Source organism: Anarrhichthys ocellatus, unplaced genomic scaffold, assembly GCF_004355925.1.
Source record: "Anarrhichthys ocellatus isolate YVR2014 unplaced genomic scaffold, GSC_Weel_1.0 scaffold4, whole genome shotgun sequence".
In the NCBI taxonomy this organism is placed as follows: Eukaryota; Metazoa; Chordata; class Actinopteri; order Perciformes; family Anarhichadidae; genus Anarrhichthys; species Anarrhichthys ocellatus.
The window spans coordinates 9,304,463-9,329,340 of NW_022280034.1; the positions used below are offsets into that span (position 1 = coordinate 9,304,463).

The window sequence follows — 24,878 nt, forward strand, 5'->3', positions numbered from 1 at the left end:
TTTTTTACACTGCTGGCTGATTTTTTTTAAATTTTATTTTAAATGCAAGCTTACGTCAACATTTAAGGAAGATGACGGAATGTAAGCGGTCTGTTGAAGGGCTGTAGCTACCGTAGGCCTTAATCACAGCAGACATTCTGAGCAGGGACATCGTAGGAGACACACAGTAATTACAATGGCTCTGTTCTATTTAAGTGTCCAAATAAGGGGTGACAGTGAGTCAGCATGCACAGCACCAGGACCCTGAAACTGAAGCTGCTAAGTGAAATTCAGCTGTTGTGGATTTCATTATTTACACCTGTGCTTTTGTGTGACTTCAAAAAGTCTTCAGTGAAAAAGACTCTCTCCAGACCTCTAGGGTTCCCAAAAGTCTCAGCTCCACTGTAGCAGTTGCTTTTTGGTATTCACATTACTTGCAAATTTGTGTGGGACTTTGCACCGCCACCATGTTGTGTATTCAAATGTAGGCACTATGTCAGAATGTAGTTCTAACATATTTATCACCTTATATTGTGCTCACATGGTGCATTTTCCTAAATTCAGTTTCAACAAATGACATGTAGGCCAAACTAACATGGCCTACAGCAAACCTGGGGAGGAATCCATTATCAGAGAGGTTTATGGATCTCTGCAGAATCTAATGAAGCTGCTGCCATCTGCCTTGTGCAGTGTGTTATATAATTGATGGGAACTTGAGAGGCAACAAGAGCCCCAAAACAGTTTAGGGGATACTTCCTTTTTCTTCATGTATTTCTTAAAAGATGCACACACCCTCACATTGATTCTTTTTTACTTGGTTGTTCATACTGGCCATAAAGTAATTCCCTCGTGTGTGTTATGTGTAAAAAGGCACAATCTATTTTTTTTTTAATTACAGATTTACGTGTCTCTTCTTCTAAATGGTCTGATGATTTCTTAGATGTAGACTAATATTTATCTTGATCCTCTCTACGGGGCCGGTATAAAATACTATATTTAAAAGACAAAGTAGAAAAGGTAAAGCCTACATGAGCATTTCCAAATACAAGCATTTACAAGCTCCTTCTTGAAGAAGAGGGGGGCGCCGCCCATTAAGTGTTTATCCTGCTGTGAAGGACAGTAAGTGCATCGTCCAATACTTTCTTATGTAGCAGTTTACATCGTCGCAGCGGGGCGTCGAGCCACAGTTTGTGCAGCTCGCGTCGCCACTAAATCCTTAATTTTCTCTCCCAAATATGGACTAGGAATGTCCAGGATGACGTCGCGTGTCCGGGGAATGCGGGGTTTGTAAACCACATTTATTTAACTACGCCTTCTTCCAGTCTGAGGTCCTGGTAGGCATTAAACAGGAAGAGAGTCGTGTAGGAAAAAAAAAAGAAACGGGACGCCCTCCTCATTCTCCTCCTCCTCCTCCTCTCTTGGCGGATAACGGTGTCCAAGAAGTTATTCAGGACCGACGCACAGACAATAGCGCCGAGACTAGTCTCTGTTGCGGGCTTTGATACGCTTCCATCACTACTTATTAATGCTGTCCGCGTCCGTATTGTGTCACACGAAGAGGAAAACACTCGGCTGAAATCACACCATGGACGATTTGGGTAAGTATCGGTGCTGTTCTTCTGCTACATGTTGAGATATCTTCAGGGGATCTCTGGGAAGGGGTGGTGTGCCCAGACCTCACAGTCTCTGGCCCAAACAGAGGAAATAAGGTCTGTTCATTCTGGCAGTCTCAGTGGAGTAGAATTTCCTTTTTTGTCCACAAGGACATGTACTGGGCTGTAATGATAAAGGGGGATTTTATTGGCTCCCATAATATCTTAAGGTAGAGAAAAGCTATACATCCTGAAATATAAATACACAACTTCTATGTCAAAACATTGTTCCTCCTTATCTCATGATATTGTCCTGTTCACAGTAATTCTCTCTACAGTGTGCTCCCGTCCTCTTGAGATTTAAAAAAGTATTTTTGTTGTTGTTGCAGAATTTACCTTTTCAAGCAAACAGGCCACACATGCACACATACTCCCACAGGTACCACAAGAACTGGTACTACATTACTCCTTCTGCCCGACACTGAGTGCTTTGTGCATGCCCTGCAAATTCAATAAATTCTTTGTAAATTAGATTAAAAGGGATCCACGGCGGGCTTTCCCATCCATTCATATAAGCAGGTCAGGGATGGAGAGAAGCCACATAATGCTCAACAGAGTATTCCATTTTGAATACATCAAAGAGGGTTGTGGCCAGCGTCTGGGAGCGTGACTGCTTCTGTCTTTTTCTATTGATGAACATGTCAGAAGAAGATTCCTTCTCTTTTTCTCAAAACAACATTATGAGAAGCTCCCTCTTTGTGTGTCGGAAAGGCCCTGAAATAGCCCAGGGCCACGCTGCTATTTCAAAAAAAAACACAAAAAAAAAAGCCACAGATTTCAATGAAAAAAGAAAGGCCCTTTCGGCCTCAGCTGCCCATTTGCTTTCTCATGAACTTTCGTCCACTTCAGAATTAGGGGATTTATGCTTTACAAGCAATTCTGGAAGGAATGGCTAAGATGTAACCAAGCACATCTGGGCACATCTGGATCCGATTGCACACTAGAGAGAGAGACCCAGAGTTACTGGGTGACTGGGTGAGCATTAGTCAGGCGGTGGCCATGTTCGGGACACTCTGTTTATGCTGTTGTCTAATAATGTTGCGTGTTTTAGGCTTTGGATCTGGCGAGGCTTTTCTGTGAGAGAGACCACTTGTTAGAGAGGCCGTTGGCCAAGACAAACAAGTCGGCAGGCCGCTCTAAATATGGTCACGATTCCCATTGAGAGAAGTTCAGCTCCTTATATGAGCAGACCAGTCTGTAAAAGTGTGTGTGTGTGTGTGTGTGTGTGAGAGAGAGAGAGAGAGAGAGAGAGAGAGAGAGACACAGCAGCGCGGAGGGCCAGTAGTACATGCGCAAGCTTCTCACCACATGGTCGTACCAGAAGTGTGAATCATCTGTGGCAGAAGTGACCTCAGGGTTGAACTAATGCGGGTTAAGTTGGTTCTGTCCATCGTGTCACGTGACTGATCACCAAAGACATTTGGTTGATCTGCCGTTACCAAAACAAACCAAAGCAAAGTTAACGGGTGTATACGGAGTGATGAGGTCTTCAGCACAGGGTTATAGTTAAAGCTTTTTAACAAGGGACAGCACCTGAAAGCTCTAACTATAACCATGTGCGTCTGCTCGGGTACCTGGTTTTATGCCTGATTCTTTTCTTAAAAGTGTCTACCAGTACCAGTGATTCCCAGCCAGAGGGTACTTCTGCAATTCCTAAGATGTGTATTTATTGTATGTTAATAACCGATAAAATACCAGCTATGATAATTCAATTACACAACCTGAGTCAGTGTTAACACTACAACATGCAGTTGGGAGTGTGTTTACAAGCAAGCAGAGAGGTCAAAATCGATTTAAAAAACGTGACGGATTAAATGGTTGAAGCATTCAACTTATTTTACTCCAACTGGTAGTGGTGTGCAAAGCTACTAATGAGACCAAACCTAAACATCAACAATTCAAGGTTTTGTATTTATTAAAATGTATGCAAACAGCATCCGCTGTTGCGTTTTTTTAAGGGGGCACACCACCATAAAGATCATGTTTTACTTCTTTTCAAAATGCCATTATTTTCTTGCATTCCCAAATGCAATACAGGGTCCTTATTACACTCAGCACATGTGTCTGGAATATTGTTGTCAAAGTAATTTAACTGGTGTTACATATACAGTATGTGCATGAGCCAATTATATTGTATCACTTTAGATGTCTATTTAAAGATAATTTCTGTCCCTAGTCACATACCCCCTTTAATATAGAAATAAACACATTTTAACATGAAGGGTGCTGATTGAGGGATGCTGCAGCTCATCTGATAGGGCTGTGGGGGTGTATCATGCAAAAAAGTTTTTTCCCTCTTACCTGTAATGCTATTTATCAAACTAGATTGTTTTGGTGCGAGTTACCGAGTGCTGGAGATATTGGCCGTAGAGATGTCTGCCTTCTCTCCAATATAATGGAATTGTATGGCACTTCGCTTGTGGTGCTCAAAGCACCCAAAAAAGAAAATACATTAGAAAACCTCAACATCAATGTATTTATTCCAGAAATCATGACTCAAGATAATCCACAGACCTTGTTCTGAGCAGTTTCATGTAGGAACTATGGTTCCTGCTCTTGTTTATGGTTTTTGGTCTGTGGAAGCAATCTAGATAAATAGCGCAACAGGTAAAGGGAAAGGTGTTTTTGATTTTGGGGTGAACTGTCCCTTTAAGTCTGTGTGAACCCGGTAAAAACAGTGAAATTAAATCTTGTCAAAACAGCAGCCTCCTGTCTACAACTCAGAGTTTGTAATTACTCATGTTCAACACACTTTTTTTTTTTTTTTTTTTAAAACAAACTTTGGCCTGAAGTCGCGCGTACATGGACTTGTCAGCACTAACTGCAGCGACTAACCTTTGAGCAAGTTTCTGGACAGCTTCCACTTGCAGCGAGTGAGATGGGGGTGGAGTGGATTTAGATATCAGTTGCTAAACACTCTTCCTCCTCTGCTTCCTTTCAATGCTGGCATGTCTTGGATAAGTTTGCGTGCCCTCTAATACCTCCGCTGTGTCGATGGATTATCTCTGGGTTGTGCAAACGTCTTGACTGTCTGGTCCTCGGACTGATTGGTGTCTGAGGACGCTCGTTGTCCTCCGTGTCGTGTCTGACCTTTGGGCTGATATGCTGCTGCTGTATTATTGGTCACACAGGCTGTCTGTCTCTCCTTAGGAGTGCCTGAGCCACCTAACTACCCTCTCAGTCCGCGTATTGTTGTGTTTGGTACGTAACTGCCTGTGCATGTGTTTGCATGTTTCATTGTGTCTGGCATTTACATGACTTCATATGATCTGTCTAACATCCAGTGTGTGTTTTCGTCTCCACCTGTACTGCATGCTTTTTTAAAATCCATTTCTTAATTCATATCTCTTTTTATTTCCCTTTCATGGTGTATAAACAAACTGATAACACTATCATGGACATCATAAAGATAAAAAGATACGTCATGGGGTCGTTAAGTGTCTTTCATTTTCATCACCATCCAATCTGAAGCTAAATTGAATTGTAAATCTAACCAGAATTTCATCGCATTCGTGCTGTTGGATCAGTTTCTTTTCCTTAAACCTCCCTTGCAGACGCCCTCCTTGCTGATCTGGAGAACACCGGCTCTCCTCTGGCTCGGTGTCCCGTCCTGCTCACCTCTGACCCTCCACAAAATGCTGACCCTGAACCCAAAGAGTCCACCCAAACCCGCCCGCCGCCGCCCGCCTACACCCCACAGCAGGTAGACCACTAGCTAACAGGGAGGGATTCGTTTCATTTTTTTTTACTGCAGATTCTGTTTCCACTCTGATTTTCCACTTCTGGTTTGTCTCTCAGACGGTTTCTGCTGCAATGAAATCTTCGCAGAACTCCAACCCAGACAAATTATACAGGTAACGCCCTCTGTTTTACACGGTGTAATCAAGAATATACTATTTTAAAAAATGTCCATACACTGCAGATTTCTGTGAATATAAGTTCTTCAGATCTTACATCAGAGAGGAAGTGACTACATTAAAAACACACAAAAAAAATGTTGATTACAAATTATACATTTTCGGCAAAGAGTGTGTTTTAAAGCACTGCTACGGACAGATGAGAGTATATACATGAGTCATTTCCGAATGGACAAACTTCAAGAGTCACCTATGAGTCTTGACAAGTGACCATGAAGAAGCCAACCACATTAGTGACGGGAGGTTTCAGGATCTGTGTTAATTTGGGACACCGCCCGTTTTGCCTCTCTTACAGCACAGTGTGTAAACCGCGCTCTCCACGCACAACAGATCCTCCGCCGGCCTTCTCCTCCTCCTCGCTGCTGGGAGGAGGTCTGAGTGAACTGGACCATCTATTACAGGAGCTGAATGCCACCCAGTTTAACATCACAGGTTAGTGTGTGTGTGTGTGTGTGTGTTTTATGTCCCCGTGCTTAACTCTGAGGTGAATCTTTTCTTATGTATGACCTTGTTTTTGTCATCAGATGAGATCCTGGCCCAGTTCCCTTCTTCTAAGAAAGATGAGAGGGACAAGATCAAGGATAAGGTCACGAGCTCCTCCCCCAGGTACCAAAACGATTCAATTTAGTCAAATCTAAAGAATCGCCAGAGTTCACTGCAATTCTAGTGAATGCAAAGAGTTTCTTGTTGAAATAGTTGCACATTAACAGCCATCAACATTTTGTCAGCAATGTTCACAAAGTCACACTCTGATAAATTGTGGGCAGTATACAAGTAAAATCTGATGAAATTGTGTAATTGGGGGGTTAATTCAAACAATTGTCTTTTTTGTTCTAGCTCTGCGAAGCCTTCAGCAACATCAGCCACACTGGAATTGGACAAACTGATGGCTTCTCTGTCAGACTTCAGAGTCCAGAGCACAGTAAGAGTCCACACAACACCACAAAAATGACCAAAATCAATTTTCTTCGAAATGTGACCGCAAGAGCATGCTGGTTTTTTTTCTTCCATCATTCCCAGCTGTTTCAGGCTTTAACACAGCTCATGCTGATTCATGGTGGGTTCATGAAGAAGTTCACTTGACTTCATGATGACTTCACTATTACTGTGCGGCCTGGCACATGCCTCCTGGTATAAATCAGTCACCAGATAGAGCCCGAGGATAGAAATTAGTCTCGGTGGAGATATTTTCCAGCCTCAGAAATATCTTCAGATAGTTGAAAGTCAGAGTTCTACTTTTGGTATGGTACATAATCCCGTCATTCTCCTTCTTCAGTGTGTCTGTGTGCTAGCATGTGAGCAAATGTTTGTTTGGTTCCAGTGTGCAGTCCAGCTGTGAGTTATAAACAAGTGTGAGCATGAGGTAACAGTGAGATTTAAAAAGGAGCATTTCTCCATTGGACACTCTTTACTGTTATCACCAAGTTTTGATTCGCAGTAGGTTACAACATGTTGATACCTACCCGGTTTAGCCAATTTAATTGTATACTTTTGTTCTTGACCACCAGCAGCAAAAAACAATGATATTTCTCTCATAAATGTGTGTATATGACCAGGGCCATTTCTCTCACAAAATGCAACCTGTAATGGGGTTGAAATACATTCCCATCAGTTGAGACAACTATCAGTGGAGGAGTTGATATTTCTGCTACTTCTACAATGTTTTTCTGTGCCTCAGACAGCCTCATATCTGGATGTTTAAAAGCCTTACAGTCAGTCTCTTATGGCAATACATTTCAAACCAAGGACAGATGTGCCATCCATCATTTTGCTTTCTCTTCTCCCAGCCAGCGGTGCCTGTCAATCCAGTGGTAACAGCACCACAGCAGCCCACCCCCCCACCACAGGCCTCCTCCGGCGGCTCATTGGACAGCATGCTGGGGCTGCTTCAGTCGGACCTGACCCGACAAGGAGTTCAAACATCCTCCAAAGGAAACTGTTCGGCTTGTCAAAAGCCAGTCGTAGGACAGGTGAGTTATCAGAATAAGCTTTTAGCACAAGGTTGGGCAGGACTTTGTGTCCAGTTCCCGTCACTGTAATCATCAAAGGATGGTGTTCATTAATCATGTTTTGACTGCGTCCTCTTGCAGGTGGTAACGGCTCTTGGGAAGGTTTGGCACCCGGAGCACTTTGTGTGCACTGAGTGCGAGGCAGAGTTAGGCAGTCGCAATTTCTTTGAGAAGGACGGGCGGCCGTACTGCGAGTCGGACTACTTCACCCTCTTCTCCCCTCACTGTGCGCAATGCAACAAGCCCATTCTGAATGTGAGGGACTCGGTTGTGTGCATGCTTACCCTAAATTGATCCCCCTACCCACCTGAAGCCATTTAACTTTTCACTCCTCTCGTCATTCAGAAAATGGTCACCGCTCTGGATAAGAACTGGCACCCAGAGTGTTTCTGCTGCGTCAAGTGCAGCCGGGCGTTTGGAGAGGAAGGTAATGGGAGGCACACACTGCATCCTGTCTGGGTTCAACACACAACTGTTAACAATGAACTTCAGCAGGGTTGCACTTACAAACAACCCTAAAAGCCCCTGCATGACCTTCTGTTTAAGTTTATAATCTGTCCCAGAGTTTGTAATAGCTACAAATCTGTTTGCACGGGCTGCGTTGCATTGCTTCAAACTGCTATCCCCCTTAAAAACATTTAATTTGTCTGGTTTTCAAGGGAGAATTAATGTTCTGTTGTAAAGGCATCTTTACCCTGCCAAGGATTCAGGGGAAATACTAAATCTTTGGCATGAAAATGGCCAAATTAAATGCAGAACAAGCTTTGAGACAACAACAAAAAATTCCATCAGCCTTTAAAAACTCACATCAGTAAAACCTTAAACCATTACAAACAGATTAATGTCCCACAGACCAGAGTCACGTTTCATACAGTGTTTTCTTGCCAAGCATCATCCAGTTAATCAAACATTTATCAAAGAGACGTCTTGAACTGAGTAAAACTGTATCTTCTGCAGGTTTCCATGACCGTGAGGGGCAGCAGTACTGCCAGCAGTGCTTCTTGACTCTGTTTGCTTCCCGCTGTCAAGGCTGCAGCCAGCCCATCCTGGAAAACTACATCTCAGCGCTTAACTCTCTCTGGCACCCGCAGTGCTTCGTATGTAGGGTGAGTGCTTCTCTGTGGGGTTTCGAACACCGGGTCAGTGAGGAAAGTTATGTTTACATTCAATCTGTATCCTTCGAGTTTTACAAATGTGTTGAGTGTATTTACTTCCTCATTAAACATTTGCAAAGCTGATTTTTTTTTTTTTTATAGCATTTTGAAAATAGTGTTGTTTACATCCATGTTTACTTGATAGAGGTCTTCTTCACTGCTATTGTTGACACATTGCTGGCGTTCTTTGAGTGTGTTCCCACCACCTTTTTATCAGTGGTCCTCATGCATTTTGCATTAGACAAACAAAACGGGGACCCAATCGTAAAAAAATGCCTCATAGTGCTACTAGAGGTAAAAAAACACAGGGTAGCTTTACATTTATCCTGAGGTAATGACCAATGCAGACTATTGAGGACAATTAGGTCGTCTTCTGTAATATTTATTGGAATTTGGCTGGTTTATAATGATATAAAAAGGAGTTTACATTCTATGACTACACACATATTGCATATGTTCAGGTTATTTAAGGCTGATTTAATTTAAAAGTACATTTATGGAATCAGAAATATAATTAAAGGAATCTTGTCAATTACTGTTGAATAAATTACATAGCTGGGCACTGGACCTTAATGGGGCGGCTGTGGCTCAGGAGCTGGAGCGGGTCGTTCACATATGAGAAGATTGGTGGTTCAATCCCCGACTCCTTCAGTCAGAATGCTGAATTGTCCTCCAAGATATTCAACCAGAAGACTGTGTGAGTGTGCGTGAATGGTTACATTAAATCCTGATGGGCAGGTTGGCCCCTTGTAGGGCAGCCTCTACCATCAGTGTACGCATGTGTGTGTGAATGGGTGTAAAGCACTTTGAGTGGTCGAAAGATTATAAAGGCGTTTTGTAAAAGTCCATTTTCCAATGTAGGGAAATTAAGTTCACAAAGATGTTTGAACAGTTGTGTAAATGAAGAAATACAATGTGAAAGATGTCCGTCTTTCGAAAAAATTTTGGGGAAAAATGGGACATTTCTTGATCAAGGCACTTAACTGACAACTGCTATGGGGAAGCTGCTCAGTGACCAACAGATCAGACTGTGGTTGTGATGATATTATGCGTGTAACTGTGTGAGCAGGGGGTTCCTGCTCTCTGTACCATGCAAAAAAAAAAGTTTTGAAAAACTAAAAATAAGTTTGGATTATGTCATGAGAAAGTTGTAATTTCACAAGGCAACTGTCTAATTACAGTTTCATGAGTCAGGTCCCTCTGCTGTGCCTGAATCTCTCTGCGTCTCTTTCCCTCTCTCTCTACTTCAGGAGTGCTACAGCCCCTTCGTCAACGGCAGCTTCTTCGAACACGAGGGTCAGCCGCTGTGTGAGGCCCACTACCACCAGTCCCGTGGCAGCATGTGTCAGGCCTGCCAGCAGCCGATCCTGGGCCGCTGCGTCACCGCCATGGGGGCCAAATTCCACCCCCACCACCTGGTGTGTCACTTCTGCCTGAAGCCCCTGAGCAAAGGCTGCTTCAAGGAGCAGGAGAACAAGCCCTACTGCCACCCCTGCTTCATCAAACTCTTTGGTTGAGGACACAACAGGACTTTGCCTCCCCCTCCTCCTCTGGGTCGCCAAGTGAAGAAGTTGTATGACTCTGAGTTCTCAATTAGTTAGTTTTTTATTGTGGGAATGAGGGTGGAGCTGGTCTCTTTCTTGGTCTTAAGAACATTAGAGTTGAGAGGGCGAGTGGAATAAAAAGAGAATCATCCAACCCAATTAGTTTCAGTTTATTTCACATAAAAGTGGAATGCATTTTGACTTGCAGTGTAAAATACAATTCTAGCATTGGTTAGACGAATACAAAATGATGCCAAATGATTTTGTCATGTATGCATATTGTATTGATTCAAATTGAATATTGAAAATTGAATTATTTTGCCAAAGGTAGAAAAGAAACAGTATATTAAGAGCAAATGTATTGTTTCAGTGAAGGACTTGTGCAAAAAAAATCCCCTTTAATATATTTGCTTTATATTGCAAAAAGTATAAGTGCCACTGCAATTGCATTTCCACATTGTATGCTGACTGCTACGTGCTGTATGTTTTGTGTAAGCTCTCATCTGTTTAATGGCAGATATTTTGCATTATACTTTCACTATTGCTCTATGCAATTTGCCAAAAACAGTTCCAAAGAATGAAATAAAGGAGAACACAATTGTTGTGCTGTTTCATGGGTGAGTGAATCAAAGGATCAACTGTGAAATGTGAGAAAATGAAACCAAGCAACTTTTCAACTCTACACATCCTTTATGTGGGAAGTAAAAGCTGAAAACTTGCATAAACATAAATGCATAAACTTCTAAATAATGTCTGTCAAGAGTCAGCAGACATATAACAAGTGAAGAAAGAACAATAGGTTTAAAAAAGAAAAGTACAAGTATGTAAATATTCTTCTTTTCATACGAAGTCCAAAGAAGTTCAAATGCTTCTCCGGCCTCACAAAAACAGAGAAGAAATATCATTATTTTTTACAGTTGTGGATGAAAGTAAAAGCAATCATGCAAGTTTTAACGTTGATTGATAAACAGAAGAAAAAATGTGGGTCAGTTATTAGGTAGAAATGAATTTGATTGATAGATATTCGTTAACCTTTCACGATTTTTTCTCATTTGTCGGGAGTGACACAGATAATTCAATTAATTTTGTCTTACGTTTTCTCCATTTGCCATTCCTGATGATTGATACTGGGTACATTGCAGTAGTATCCATACATTAAACAGAACAGAAACCCTTCTTCATCCACTTATGCATATGCAAGAATATATCTACGACAGGATTTTATTGTATATGTGTATAAATTGTATACAATTTTGACGCTGCAGAAAATAAATACATCACATCTGACCACTAGATGGCAATGTTCGCCCACTGTTTTGAGCTCGAGCATAACTATTTTAAAATCAATGGCAGCATCCTGGAGGTGTCCAGGTTTTTGAAAAGGAAAGGAAATGTTGACCTGGTATAAACTCTTAAAACAAATACAAAATAAAAATATTCATATAATCAGTAGAGTCGAGCTGACAGCTACGTGAAAGCGTGTTGACGTGTGCACGTCGCCTCTGCAGCTCACAGGTGAGTTCATTTAAAACGTAATGAGCCTCCCTCGCTGTCTGACAAGAGAGAGCAGGTAACCTTGTAGGAGAAAGAAAGTCACCGTGAGTGACCCGTCGGCGTCGAGTTAAAGAAAAAAACAATCCAGAACACACAATGAGTGACACAGAACAGCACAAAGTAAGTTGGTGTTATTTGGCTGCTTATTAATTATGTGAATGTTGTTGTATTGCGCGAGCTGCAGGTCTCAAATGTGGCCGTGACGTTACACAGCGTGCCGACAAGCTAATCAGGTATTTATTGCATGCTAAATATGTGTAACTATGAAGAGCCGGGGTTACATAAGCGTTTTCGTCTAATGCCATAGAGTGATATTACAGCAGTGGCTGTGAAAACCTCATATTTTTTTATAAGTAAGTGGGATACAGTGATTTATTTATTTTTTTCTACACAGGAGTTCCCCTTTCCTGTCTTGTTTCTGCTCGGTGTCTCTTTGCCTTCTTTATAGTCATGATATATTTTGACCTCACAGGAGGCCGAAAACGTGTCCCAGCCTCAGTGGCCTGAGAATGGAGAGGAGTGGAGTGATGGAGAGGATGCCACGAATATGGACTGTGGGCTTCTGCAGGCTATGGCTGAGGATGATGAGGAGATAAATGTCTACAACGAGGAGACGTTTGGAATGGGTGTGTATGGATGTTTCCCAGCTGGGTCTCGAAAGTACAATATAATCATTTTTGTCCTCGGATGGTGCAACAGGTGTACTGATGACAAACTGTTTCTACACCGTACCAAAAAAAGGTTGAGAGTTTTAAAGGGTCGATGTTTTGGAAAATACTTATTTACTTTCTTGCAGAGATTCATGAGCGATGGATACCACTCGTGTCTGTATGATAAACCTAGCCAGTAGCCGTAGCTTAGCATAACTACTGGATAAAGGGGAAACTGCCTTCCTGGCTCTGCCCACACATAAGGAGTCTGGAGTCTGGAAATTTGTATTCCAGAACTTCAAAATAAAAGAAATCAAGCAAACTTTCATTTTGCAAAGGATCACAGATTAAGACTGTAATTTATCAGGATTACCTCATATTTGTTGAAGTAATTGAGATTAGCGGGTTTGTTGCCACAACTAAAATGTTTACAGTCTGCTATGCGATGCCTGCTCTGTAAATCACATGTCATACAGTATTTCTACATGTGTCTGTGTCGTAGATCTCGATGCACAAGGGACCACAGAGGACCCCGGCAGCGGTCTCCTTCAGTTTGGAGGAGAGCTGCCTCCACCACCAACACCTCCACCAGACCCCAAACCATCCAAATCACTCCGCCACCGCCCTCGCTCCCCTCCCAGACAGAGTCTACAGTATCTGCCCCGGGCTCCCCCAGGGCAGCGTGGCAGAGTAAGGGGCCAGAGAGGAGGGCTGGGCAGGGGCCAGATGTTTGAAGACCCAGCTGTGATGAGGATGGTGGAGGGGCGACCAAGCCTCAAGGTGATGCAGAGTAATCAAGAGAACAATAATATCCATATCGTAGGGAAATATTACATTTCAATATCATGCTCAATATCACTTCTCTATTTTAGTTTCTATTATGAAGCGCTGGTGTTAGTATTACTACTTATACACTTAATACCTATTACTCTTTTGTTCATATAAGGTAATAAATTTACTCTATTGTTTTTTTCATATTTTGTTGTAATCTTGCTGGCACAATAATTTCCTTTGGGATTAATAGAGATCTATTTAATCTAAATTCATTGTCTGAAATGTGGGATTTGAAAGCTCCCCTCATAGCAGCTTGTCTTCATTTATTTTAAAGACTCTTGACAGTGCCATAGTGGACCTTGGGAATGCCATGTACCAGAAGACCTTAGAGGATGATGTAAGCGACAACTTTTTTGTCACACTTTGCTCATACTGCTAATGTTTCCTTTCGTTGTTTTGATGTTTCTTTTTTCCCTTCAGTACCTGTCGCCCTCTTTCAGAAAGACTAGAAGAATCTCAGGATCAATACTTCAGGTTAAGATCCCTAACACGTGTTATAATCTGTGTGACAGTGGGTTACTTTAACATACAGTTGTGTTGTTTTATTCTTGTTTTGTAGGACAGTGCTGTAGTGTGTGTGATTGATGGTCACAGAGGTGGAGGTCAACACCTGCCCTCCAGCTTCCTGGATTTGCCATATCCTGTCTCTTCCTTCAGGGGCAGAAGAGGGGAACCCGGAGGATCCTACATCAGGCGACAGTTTGGCCAAAGAGACCCCCCTCAGGTAGATTCATTTGATAGGATAATCGTTTCTTTAAAGTAGTACGAGGGTTTTTTGTTTTCTTGCTGGGTGTTGGATGACAACATCAATACCAGTCATGTCTGTGTGAATTGATATGACACTGCAAAGCTCAATAATTAGAAATAGTTTGGCACTTAAGTCCCATCCATGTTGTAGTCCCATCCATGTTGTAGTTTTATGGGGTTGAAAACACCAATTTGTCTGTTTACAGATTAAAGGAATGTGGTATATGTAAATCGCTGAGCTTTAGAGGTGCTGGTAGGTGGATTTTGTTGTGGACAGAGCCAGGCTAGCAGTTTCCCCTGGTTCCAGTCTTGATGCTAAGCTAATCGGCTGTAGCTCCATCTACATATTTACTCAACAGAAATGAAAGTCGTATCAATCTCCTCCTCTGAATATCTGCACGAAAGTAAATGTATTTCCTAAAATGTTAAACTCTTCTTTTAAACAAACCTTGTCAGGCATTCCCTCACTGAATCTTGCCTTTTTCTTGCAGATTCATGCAGCCATGGGACCAGGTTCACCCATCTTCTCACGTCAACCGTTAACCCCGCGGCAACATTACGATCAGGTTCAAACCATAATTAAAGCTACTCTGGTACATTAAAGCCAATAGTAAATGTATTCACAAAGAGTTGAGTAGATCTGCTTGTGTATGACTCGTGACATTATTTTGTGCTCAGACAGGGGGCTTCCTGTTTCCTACAAACCGGCCTTGCCCCGCCACTCCTCAGTCTCTGACTCCTAAGATGATACAACTTCGCTTTGGTGCCAACTCACCGAGGCCGTCCCCCTTTTACAGCCCCTCGTCTAATCCGACGCAGCATTTCAGGTGTGTCCTGACCGTGTGTATATCGTGTTTTGTGGCATGAAATATTTCTCAGCGAAGTTGGGAGTATCAAGTATATTTATGACTTGGCAGTCTTGTTCAGCCCTCATGAGAGTATATGCAACTCTCTTCATTGACCTGACATTCATAGATTTTATTCAATCCCTGACATGTGTATTTACGAGGTAAAGTTAGAGGAATGGATAGCTGTACCTTCTGGGGGTAAAAGATGCAGCCGTACATTTAAACGTAGCAACTCTTGGCTGGTTTCAATACCCAGCTTTCTTGATTTTAACATCCTGTGAGAGAAAACATGTTATAATGCATCATCCTTGTTTTGCATGCATTGAGATGAACTGTTGTTCATTACTCTCTAATATGTACGTTGTCTGACCCACAGATACCCCGGTCCTGTCACCCAGCTCCACCCCCAACACAAACGACTTCTTAGTCAAAAACAACGCATATTCCAAAGGTTGGTGCTACATCTCTTATAGGAGTTGTATTTAACATTTTGTATCTATGTAAGGATATAGAAGAGTAATATCTACCTGAACAGAGAGGGAAATCGCTCTTCCCGTATGTGTTGTAATCTGAGCTTGCTTTGTTGACAAAGCCGGGCAGGCCGTGTGTGAGTGCATGTCGTTAGCTCACGACTGCTGCTCTGCTCTCAATCAAAATGCTCCCAATCTCAGATCTTGACCATTTTTTAAAGATTCTGAACTTATTTTGTTCTCAGTATGTTATGAAATAGAAAAAGGCTAATTATTTATAGAACATGACCTGTTTGTAGAAAACCCGAGGACTGGGATCCTTACTGTAACCTCATGACGGACAAAGAGAAGGAGTGGATCACCAGGCTGCAGATGATTCAGCTGCAAAGTGAGAATCCATACCACGAGGACTACTATTACCAGGTAAAGGCTTTTAAGCCAAATACCCAACCTTTGCAACATGACAAAGACGGCGCTTTTCATGGCTAGCGTATTTAAACTTTGTCATAGGAGTACTATCGGCGAATAGAAGCGAAGATGGCAGAAGAAGAGCTGGGCATCAGGAGCAAGAGGGAGCCACCCAAGCTTACCACGCCTTACATCACAAAAACTGACGTCTACGCCCCAGGTTTACTCGTCATATTTTCATGCTATTGGAACACATTGTTTGGTATTTGATTCGCCTAGACTGGTTCCAGCCTGGCTGTAGTTTCCACTGAGGACATAATCTTGTGTGTCTCCTCACTTTTAGTGTTTCTCTGTCTCTCTGAGCACATTTCTCCAACTGTCCTGCCACCACTTAGTCACCTTTAGTTATTTGTTGTTGGAGCTGTAAACGGCATGAAAGGTTTACCTGCAAACACTATTCACGGCTGAAAAAGGTGCCTCCAACTTTGTTTTTACAGGTTTTAAAAAATCCTTTAATCTATATTTTCATGCAGCTAATATTCTCCTAAAAATACGCCTTCATTTTCTTTTCTTTACTACGTTCCTCTGGAACCAAACCACCAACACCTTTTGTGTAAAAGAGTAATGCATGTGATTCTACTCAAGCTTGCAGTGCTTTTGCTCTTCCAGTGGTGCACATTGAAGGCTCCCTGGGTCAAGTTGCTGTGTCCACGTGTTACTCTCCTCGCCGGGCCATCAGTGCAGTTCATGCAGTCCAACCTCAGGGTCCACTTGAGGTGATTGTGTTCTTCAGACAATCTTTGTCATCTTGGAGGTGTTTTAAACTGCCTTCCCTGATACTAAGACTTTTTCCACGTTACAGGAACAACAAGACATCAGACAACAGCGGTTAGAGATCTTCAGCAAAATAGAAAAGGTACCTGCTGATTACTTGATTAGATGCATTTTATTTATCCTCACGAACACACGATCGCACCTCTTCGGCCCTGCAGCTGTTCGGGGTTCTGTTGGAGGTCGAGGAGGCGGACAGGATGAAAAGTACCGTTTTGTCTGAAGCGGAAGAAACCAGATTGATTGCAAAATCCCAGCAGAAAGTGGACCACATCTACTCCCAACTGCAACATCACAATCCCTCGTAAGTTCTGCACACCCACCGCTATCAACAAGTGATGCATACTGTTAAAATATTGCTTGTTGAAAAGTGACATTTAAATTTTTTGTGTCTAGCTTTCTTAATGAAGCTGTACTATCATAAGTAACATTTTTATGGATGTTGACTTTGAGCAAAGAATTTCCCCAAATGTTTTGATGTAGCAATTCAGGCGTAGAGTTCCTTCCTTTCCTGCTGGTCTCAAAAGGCAAAAAGCTCCTCGCCCGTCTGCTCCCGTTTCTGAAACACGACACTGCACTGAAACTCTTGAGCATTGTGACCTCTAACCTTCCTACGCTGATGAGCAGAGATCCAGAAGAGGTAGGGGAGTGTGCTTGACGTAGCTCGGCTGAACAAAGACTGAGACGTGGTTGAATGTGCCTTTGAACTTTTTGCTACACACAGCATTCAAAAGGTCAATTAATTTCCATGCAGCACATAAAAGGAAATTCAAGCTGGGTGAGGTAGTTTATTTTGCTTTGTCAGGCACTTTAAAAAAATATTTCTTTTATAAGTCTGTCTTCCTTTTTGGGGGCTTGCTTTGCAGAGTAGGCAGTTGTTGCCAATTCTAGATTTTCTAAAGCCTGAAAATGGAGCGAAGAGGAGCCATAAGTCTAGTTTACTCTGACACTTGAATTACAATACGCTGAGAGGTTTATATAAATGACGGCAAAAATATACTGCCTCCCCCAGTTTTTGCATGTTTTGGGTCATGTAAGTTCATTTTTCTTTAGGCCCTTCCAGTGCTCTACCCGCCCCTTCGAAATGTGATTGGAGGCCTGGCGTTCAGTCAGCTGATTGTTGTCCTCAAAAATCTGACTTCATCTGAGACTCTAACGACATACGAGTCGCTCACTCTGGCATGTCAGAACAAGGTCGGTGCTTTGTTGCCCGTTGGCTTCTATTTATACCTTTTGCATGAGACTTTTGTGACATTTCCTCATTCATCTCTCCTCTCAGTTTGGACTGTCCCTGCTGTATGCGCTCCTGTCCCAAGGAGAGAAGCTGCTGTCCTCGGGTGTCCCCTTAGAGCCCAGCATCGGCGACTTTGAGAGCTGGTGGGGATTTTAAGGCTAATATTACATGATGATGGGGGGGGTGGGTTATTTTAACATTCTTGTAAGATCTTGACTGGTGTTCCTGTTGTCTTTTAGGACGGACACAATATTCCAGGTGGCGGGACAGCTGTCCCAGTGTTCACTGGTGGAGCCGCTCCTCCTGCCCTCAAACCTGCTCACGCTCTTCTGCCGCTACCTGGACAAGCGCACTGTGCATCAGCTGAAAAGCAACATGGAGTAAGTGCTTTTTACCTGTTTGGATGCTGGAAGATATTCTTACAGTGTTTAAAAAAATAAATAAATAAATAAAAATATATATATATACGTATACCCAAATATCATTACAAATATCTTTATTTAGGTCTGCAACCGGATTCGTGGCTCTTCCATCTTGAGGCGGACGTAAGCTAATGAGACGTTCAACTAATGACCCGGTTATGATGAACACTAGTTGAAGGAGCAGAGGCCCAGCCCTGACACAAACTACTCAGTGTTCATTAATAACAGAAGAATGTAATTTAGAAATGCCGTCATTATTTATTTATTTTTCCCTCCTTCCCTCACATTTTTGCACACCAAACGGTTTCCCTTCATTTCCTTTATCTGATCTTTTTATGTTCCTCCCTTTGGTCTCCAGAAGGTTACGTCAGTGCAAGTTATTCGGAAATCACAAACCTGATGTTTTTTTGTTGTCGTTCTTTTAACCTTCAAAACAAGAGTTGCCATCATTTCATGAGATTGCCGTGTACTGAGTTGGTAACGTTGCATCAACTAGTAGATGGAGCTGATTTACTTACTGTGTCTTCTGTCTAACCCAGTTACATTCAGGACAAGACAACGTGAGGTATCACTGAGATAAATGTGTTGGATCAGATATTATTGACCAGGTTGAGGATTGTATAGTAATTTATGATTGTACAGCTGAACCTATATGTTTATTATAATAATATGACTATTAGGAAAGTCTGCATGGTCAATCAACAAAAGCCATGCAATTATTATTTTTGTAACAAGGCATGCATTGTGTATACATGTGTAGCAATACTAAATATGATGTATTTGATGTAATTTTTTATTTATTATATTCATTTGGAAACGGTAATTTATATTGCACCCTTGTAGCGCACTTGCAACACAAATAAAAAAAAATCTTTAAAATTGCTCAACAGTTTGATCAAGTCTATCGAAAATGCATGTTGGCGCGTTAGCCGTGGAGGACATGATGTGCTCCTTGTGTTTTGCTCAGTCAAAAGTGATGACTCAGCAGCGGGACTCTGTTTGCTCGTTCTTCAGGGAAACAATCCACAAGCTTTATTCACCTTCATTTCTTAATGACTTTCCCTGATTTTTAAAGAGTTGCATATTTAAATGATTATTCAGAAACCGTAAGTGGCACACACTAGGCTTTAATAAGGTCAGAAGAAAATACAATAAATTGGTTATTTTTACTCGTACAGCAATAGTGTCTGTGGTACCCCAAATATTTAAGTGAACGGAACATAAGAATGAATACAAAGCTACATTGGCAGCATCCATGCAGGCCATGGCTGAGTCATTGTCCTGTGAATTGACTCTGGCACATTACAACCAAATCTCAGAAAATAATCTGATCTAGATTTCATGTTTTGTTTGCTGAAGGGAGTTGAGTTTTAACTAAACCAATAAGCCTACAAGTTCTGTGCTGAAACGCCAGTGTGTGACATTCCTAAAGGGAGAAACTGGCAGCGGAACATGTGACTAAGAAATGTCCTAAACGGATATTTCTATACAAAGCAGAACTCAAAAAATGAGTGTCACTGAGGGAAGGGATTTGCAAATACACAGGACAGTTTTGCCAATACTAGTAAAGTAAATCATTAGAAAAGGAGGTGACTGAAGAGAAAATGTACAGTAAAAGTTGTAGGCAGGAGCCAAAAACTGCCCAATTGATCAAATATTTACTAGTTTGAATGTGACATCCGATATATGTGCATGCTTTAGTGCTCTTGTCGGCATCAATACATATGAGGCCTCTACTGGGATGTCTTTCTCCCTATGTGTTTTGATCTGTCAGTGACGGACTATATAAAGTCTTAGTGTTGGCAGATTAATATTTTCTTATTCCCTTAGAGTGGGCTGGAATGTGGGACCAGGATAAATCCAGGGACAATAATCTGTCCCTGTGCAGATTACTGCTAGTAAGACAAATTCATGTCGACTGTTTTGGAGTCTATAATTGATTCAACAACTCGACTGCAAGAAATGTATACAGTAGATTAAACCTCAACATGAACAGTAATACAGTATAATTGTGCAATATCCCTATAAAGATATTTAAAAGAACAATAGATATTAAATAAAAAGGAAAATATTCATATGGTGTATGAGATCTTTAAATTATAGCTCCCTCTTGACTCTTTTGTAAAACCTCCTGTGAATGCATGTTTTGATATCCCTGTTCATGTTCCAATAAATTGTAAACACTCTGTCTATCAATGCAATTAAACCAGCCCTGGACCGTCTAGTTAAGTAATCTACGGGAATATTGTATAGGAAACGCAACAAAATGTGAATTTCCCTTGCTGGCTCTTCATACAGTTGTTTGGTAAATTATTCCTGTTTCACAGTTAATCTCTTAACCATTAAATGATCGAAGTGTTTTTGCTAGCTCCTCTTCAGACCCCGCTGTGCTCACAGCTGTCATTCTGGGTTTGTTTGCAGCAGCTTTAAAGCGACGTATTTCCAATGCCAGCCAGCATTCAACACTCAACAGTTGGCCGCGTCCACCAAAATACTGAGTCAGAGCCTTGCTGGCCAGCCTGCCTCTAACAGCTGCATATATCTGGGCAGGAATACACATTGCAGACATGGCTGTGTGGAGTCAGAGAATCCTTGTCGAACAGTGGTGCCACTGTGGTCTCAAGGCCGCAGGTTTGTTCTATTTCTCCGGTACACTGAGCGACGCACTAACATCCTGACCACCACCTCAAACCAAACCCCACTGTAGCAGCAGATGGAAGCCAGCTTCAGCATTAGCTTCTTATAACACGGACTGATGCAACTTGGCGATGTGTCACAAATTTCGTAGTCATCCAATAGTTATTGAGACATTTCACGCAAAACTACAAACGTGGTGTTAGAGGAAGCCCGATTCATCCTCTCGGATCAGGAGCAGCTGTATAAAAATGAATTGTCCGAGTACGCTGTGATTATTCCACTCTGAATGTCGTTATTTCTACATGCATGTCAAATCAAACTTCTGCAATTATTACACCAACTATTATTCGACTTATCTCCTCGGCCGCCACTTAACTCGCTGTAAGATGATCTGCACGACATCTTATTTATCCACGAATGCTGGGTGAGTAAAACCATGAACACTTACACATTTCCAGAGATGAGAGGCTTAAGGATCAGAGCAGTGGAAAGACATTTGTTACCTGGTTCGTCAGTGGCAGCGGAGATGGTGAATGACTTTCTTGAGAAGCCAAGTATGTGAGAGGTCTGGGTGGGCTGGGAGGTGAGACGTTAACCTCTCCTTGACCCCATAAGAAGAGGATTTGGACTTTAAGTGAGGAATCTATGTGAAAGGTGAGATATCTTTCTTTTTACTGGCTTTTCTTTAAATATGCAAGGGTCTCTTACCAACTGTGTGTGACCGGGGAGACGTTGTGGACTGAAAGAGGCGTGAGTGCAAGTAGAAGCTCCCTCAGTTTCCATCTTTCAACTGGCTCCTCTGCATCTTGAAGTGATGTCATATCTGTCATAAAGTCCATTCACAAATAAACTAATGTTGAGTATTCTGCACAGTAGAGGTTTTTTGTTTTTTTAAATTAAAGTTTACAGAATCATTTGAATAAAATGTAGAAGTGCCTGCAAAAACATTTAAAAACCAAACACTGGACAAACTGCTGCCTGTTCAGATGTTTGCATGTACAACTTTAACTTTGTTGGGCTCTGTCACTGTGGTACGGTTGAAAATGATTTGTCTGAAAGTGTTTAACTCGGCATGTCTGCAGTATGTTTTATCATCCGTACAATCATGATTTTATGCATTGTTTGTTTATATGTGAGAGACTTCTGTCATCTTCTACATGCTATATTTGACTTGACTACAGATCATTTAAATATTTGAAAGCACTGTTTACAGGAGAACATATTTATGATTTGTAGCATTGCATGACATTAGAAAACGTTGGCCAACCCTTTGATTCAAAAAATACACAACGGATTAATTTGTATAATCAAATCAAACTATGAGAATGAATGAATCCATCCTGTGTGATGCACAGTCCAGAGTTAATCAGTGTCCGATGAGCTCCCTCGCTTTGCATCTCTGTCTCCCTTAAGTGTGAATTTATTTAAGTGCCCAATTATTTAGTTAATGTGTACACAACGGGTGTCTCTCCCAACAAGTAGAGGGGGTTCTGGAGAACAGGAGCATGTGTACGCAGGAGGAGGGGGCACCTCAGACCAGAGTGTATATCAGACCCTCACTATCCGGGTACGTTACCCACTCCAGATCATCTGCTCTACGCTCCTCATTCTCCTGCTGGGTCCAAGACATTTCAGGCTATTTCTCCCCCCCCCCCCCACCCCCCCCTCTCCAGGTCCACTATGCTGGGACAACTACTACTTCAGAGCACAGTGATCCTTTTGCTGGTGCAGGCAGCACACACGGGGGGTGAGTGAAGAGATGTGATAACCAATATCTCATCTTGATGTTTGACATTAGATTCACCTGCATTTGTGTGGGATGTCTTTTGTAAGTTAAACATGTGAACTGCCTTTATGACTAAGGCCATGAATCCGCATCATCAATACAAGACTAACTGTCAACCTTGTGTAAAGGTGTTTTCTTTGTAAGAATTAAAGCAAGAAATTAGGAGAGTTGGTATGTTAATTGGATAATTAAATAATATTTAAACCCCCCCTGGTGACAGGATTTTCCCTCTTGCTACTTTTGATGGAAAGCTCTCTATAAGGGGATATGTCAGCAAATATACAGAATATTTATCCCTGCCATTAATAGAATGTTTTCCCCTTACAACTAGAAGCTGTCATTGCAGTTACTTTCGTGACCGTTTCGTAGTAAAAAAAGAAACCACCTAATTCACAATTTGCAGTACTGTTTCTGAAGTCTATATAATATTGTTGGAGTTTCTTCACTACTTTGTGCAGACACATGTACATAAAATGGACACATAAGCAACAGAGGACATGAGAAAATAAATATTTCATAAGAGAAAAAAAAGCACACTAAATTAAAAATATAGAAGAAAAGGCAAAAAGAAGAGACTGGGTAAAGAAAAAAACATCAGTTTGTGTTTGGATGCAACTCAGGCGAGATTTACATGATTTAGTATAATTAATTATTTCTGTTCATACATTAACGCACATACATACACATGTTCCCTCAGTTGCATGCTTACATTTCCATTCATATTTGAGTTGTGGCATTAGCTCACCAGCAGCAGGGTAGATGGGAGAATTGTTGAATATAAATATAATTTATTCAACAACTGTTGAAGTTGGGTCTTTTTTTTTTTTTTGCAGAGCTGATTGTTGATCCATGTGTCGTATTGGGGAGATTCAACCTTTGTGAAATGTGGATTTTCTCCCCTGCTTTTCCTGTTTAGTAGTATTGCTTATTATAAATCTATTTGAACAATTTTCCTCTAGATAAAGTTCCATCTTATCTTAAAGGCTGTTTCCGTGTGTATTATCTGTACTATACGTCTCTTTTAATGATGGCTTTTACCATATTTTTGATCAGTTTAAAGGTGAATGTTAGATTTGCACTTGTTGAGGTCTATATTGAAAGATTGTTTATTTTTTTTGCATCCTTTAAAGACTCCCAATTTGTGTTGAAATACTGCAATGATGCCTGCTCCAGTGTCGTGCAGTGAAATGGTACAACATACTGACTCCTGAAGAGATGGGGAAAAAAAGATGAGACGAGTGTCTTTCAGGAGCTCGGGTTTGCCTGTCAAATTTCAACGGATCGTGTTAAACTGAAATCGTAGCAACGCTCGCAGTACAACTCTTTCGTGTCCTCAGCCCTCGACCAACTTTTCTTGTGATGATGCAAAGCAACTATATATTCTTTTCTCTTCACCAGCGGTCTCTGTTTGTGAAATCAAAGGCAGCTTGGCTTTAGTGGCAGCAGCAGTCTAAATTTAACATCCCTCTGTGAGGAGGGAAAGAATGGTTTTTACTGCTTGTACACAGTCACTCCATTGACTTCTGTAGAGGCTCGCTACTTTCCAAAAAATGTTCATCAGACCGCTGACTCAACAGTAGACGGGATTCAGTTTTTGAAATGTAATTTAGGGAATGTATGAAGATCATTGGGGTGGGGAGGGGGGCTTAATGTTTTGTTTCACTTCCTCTCCAGCGAACTCCCAATATATAAACAAATTGAACTGCTGCAGACTGATGATGATGTAATAATTAGCACTATAGGCGGCACTGCTACATAAGTCAAATTTTAAAAAAAGTATATATATATCTGACAGTAATTTAACATTCAGTGTGCTGTGTTCAAGGTTATGGTCCTGCATCTGGAGTATCCAATGGACAGTGGCCACAACCTAATGGTAAACCATCAGACTCTGTACACTTTCTGTCCCTACATGAAAATTATTACATTTATGGGATTTCAACACAAGCTGAAGCTTTTGTTCACAGCTGTCATGATTTTTCTAGGAAATAAACCTCAGAATGGTGGAGGTGTAGCACGAATGCTGATGCCATCAAAAGGTAAATTTAAAGCAAATTTATCCAGCCATGAATTTCTGTTTCTGAGAACATTTTTCATTAACTGTTTTTTCCCCGAAGGTGTGGGTCAGGCAATGGGTGCACAAAATGGACACGGCGGATACCCCACAAAAGGCCAAGGTTAGTGATTACCAAATGTTAGCAT

The 24,878-nt window shown here is 41.6% G+C and overlaps 3 protein-coding genes across 4 annotated transcripts in view; all 3 read left to right on the forward strand.

Moving 5' to 3' along the window:
• The first annotated feature begins 91 nt into the window (after positions 1-91).
• LOC116381056 (transforming growth factor beta-1-induced transcript 1 protein) lies at positions 92-10,858 on the forward strand. Of its 2 annotated transcripts, XM_031842880.1 has the most exons (12): positions 92-1,577; positions 4,782-4,832; positions 5,186-5,334; positions 5,430-5,485; positions 5,844-5,980; positions 6,073-6,154; positions 6,386-6,470; positions 7,336-7,518; positions 7,639-7,812; positions 7,903-7,984; positions 8,515-8,663; positions 9,962-10,858. In XM_031842880.1, exons 1-12 carry the CDS (start codon positions 1,565-1,567, stop codon positions 10,226-10,228), a joined length of 1,428 nt encoding a protein of 475 aa, XP_031698740.1. In that variant the 5' UTR covers positions 92-1,564; the 3' UTR covers positions 10,229-10,858. The 2 variants fall into 2 exon arrangements, with proteins under 2 accessions (XP_031698740.1, XP_031698741.1); XM_031842881.1 differs by lacking the exon at positions 4,782-4,832.
• Positions 10,859-11,825: 967 nt separating this feature from the next.
• Positions 11,826-19,114, forward strand: patl2 (PAT1 homolog 2). The gene is made up of 19 exons (XM_031842872.1): positions 11,826-11,929; positions 12,282-12,435; positions 12,962-13,239; positions 13,568-13,630; positions 13,714-13,767; positions 13,853-14,017; positions 14,532-14,606; positions 14,719-14,867; positions 15,265-15,339; positions 15,658-15,781; positions 15,869-15,986; positions 16,436-16,542; positions 16,629-16,682; positions 16,759-16,901; positions 17,081-17,237; positions 17,651-17,791; positions 17,877-17,974; positions 18,071-18,211; positions 18,336-19,114. The coding sequence occupies exons 1-19, from the start codon at positions 11,906-11,908 to the stop codon at positions 18,367-18,369; spliced, it is 2,154 nt and encodes a 717-aa protein (XP_031698732.1). The 5' UTR covers positions 11,826-11,905; the 3' UTR covers positions 18,370-19,114.
• A 5,390-nt stretch (positions 19,115-24,504) lies between these two features.
• The window catches only part of cmn (calymmin), a 12,622-nt gene continuing 12,248 nt past the window's right edge, over positions 24,505-24,878 (forward strand). The window contains exons 1-2 of the mRNA XM_031842945.1: positions 24,505-24,552; positions 24,794-24,853. Coding sequence (XP_031698805.1) covers positions 24,505-24,552; positions 24,794-24,853 — 108 coding nt within the window. The remainder of the gene's footprint in view (positions 24,553-24,793; positions 24,854-24,878) is intronic.

Excerpts from the sequence above, each read along its gene's own strand:
- LOC116381056 (XM_031842880.1), top strand. Across the intron at positions 5,981-6,072 it reads CACCCAGTTTAACATCACAG|ATGAGATCCTGGCCCAGTTC; the intron begins GTTAGTGTGTGT and ends TTTTGTCATCAG. Across the intron at positions 8,664-9,961 it reads CGCAGTGCTTCGTATGTAGG|GAGTGCTACAGCCCCTTCGT; the intron begins GTGAGTGCTTCT and ends TCTCTACTTCAG.
- patl2 (XM_031842872.1), top strand. The coding sequence starts at position 11,906 with ATGAGTGACACAGAACAGCACAAA. Across the intron at positions 15,340-15,657 it reads AAACAACGCATATTCCAAAG|AAAACCCGAGGACTGGGATC; the intron begins GTTGGTGCTACA and ends ACCTGTTTGTAG. Across the intron at positions 17,975-18,070 it reads ATCGGCGACTTTGAGAGCTG|GACGGACACAATATTCCAGG; the intron begins GTGGGGATTTTA and ends GTTGTCTTTTAG.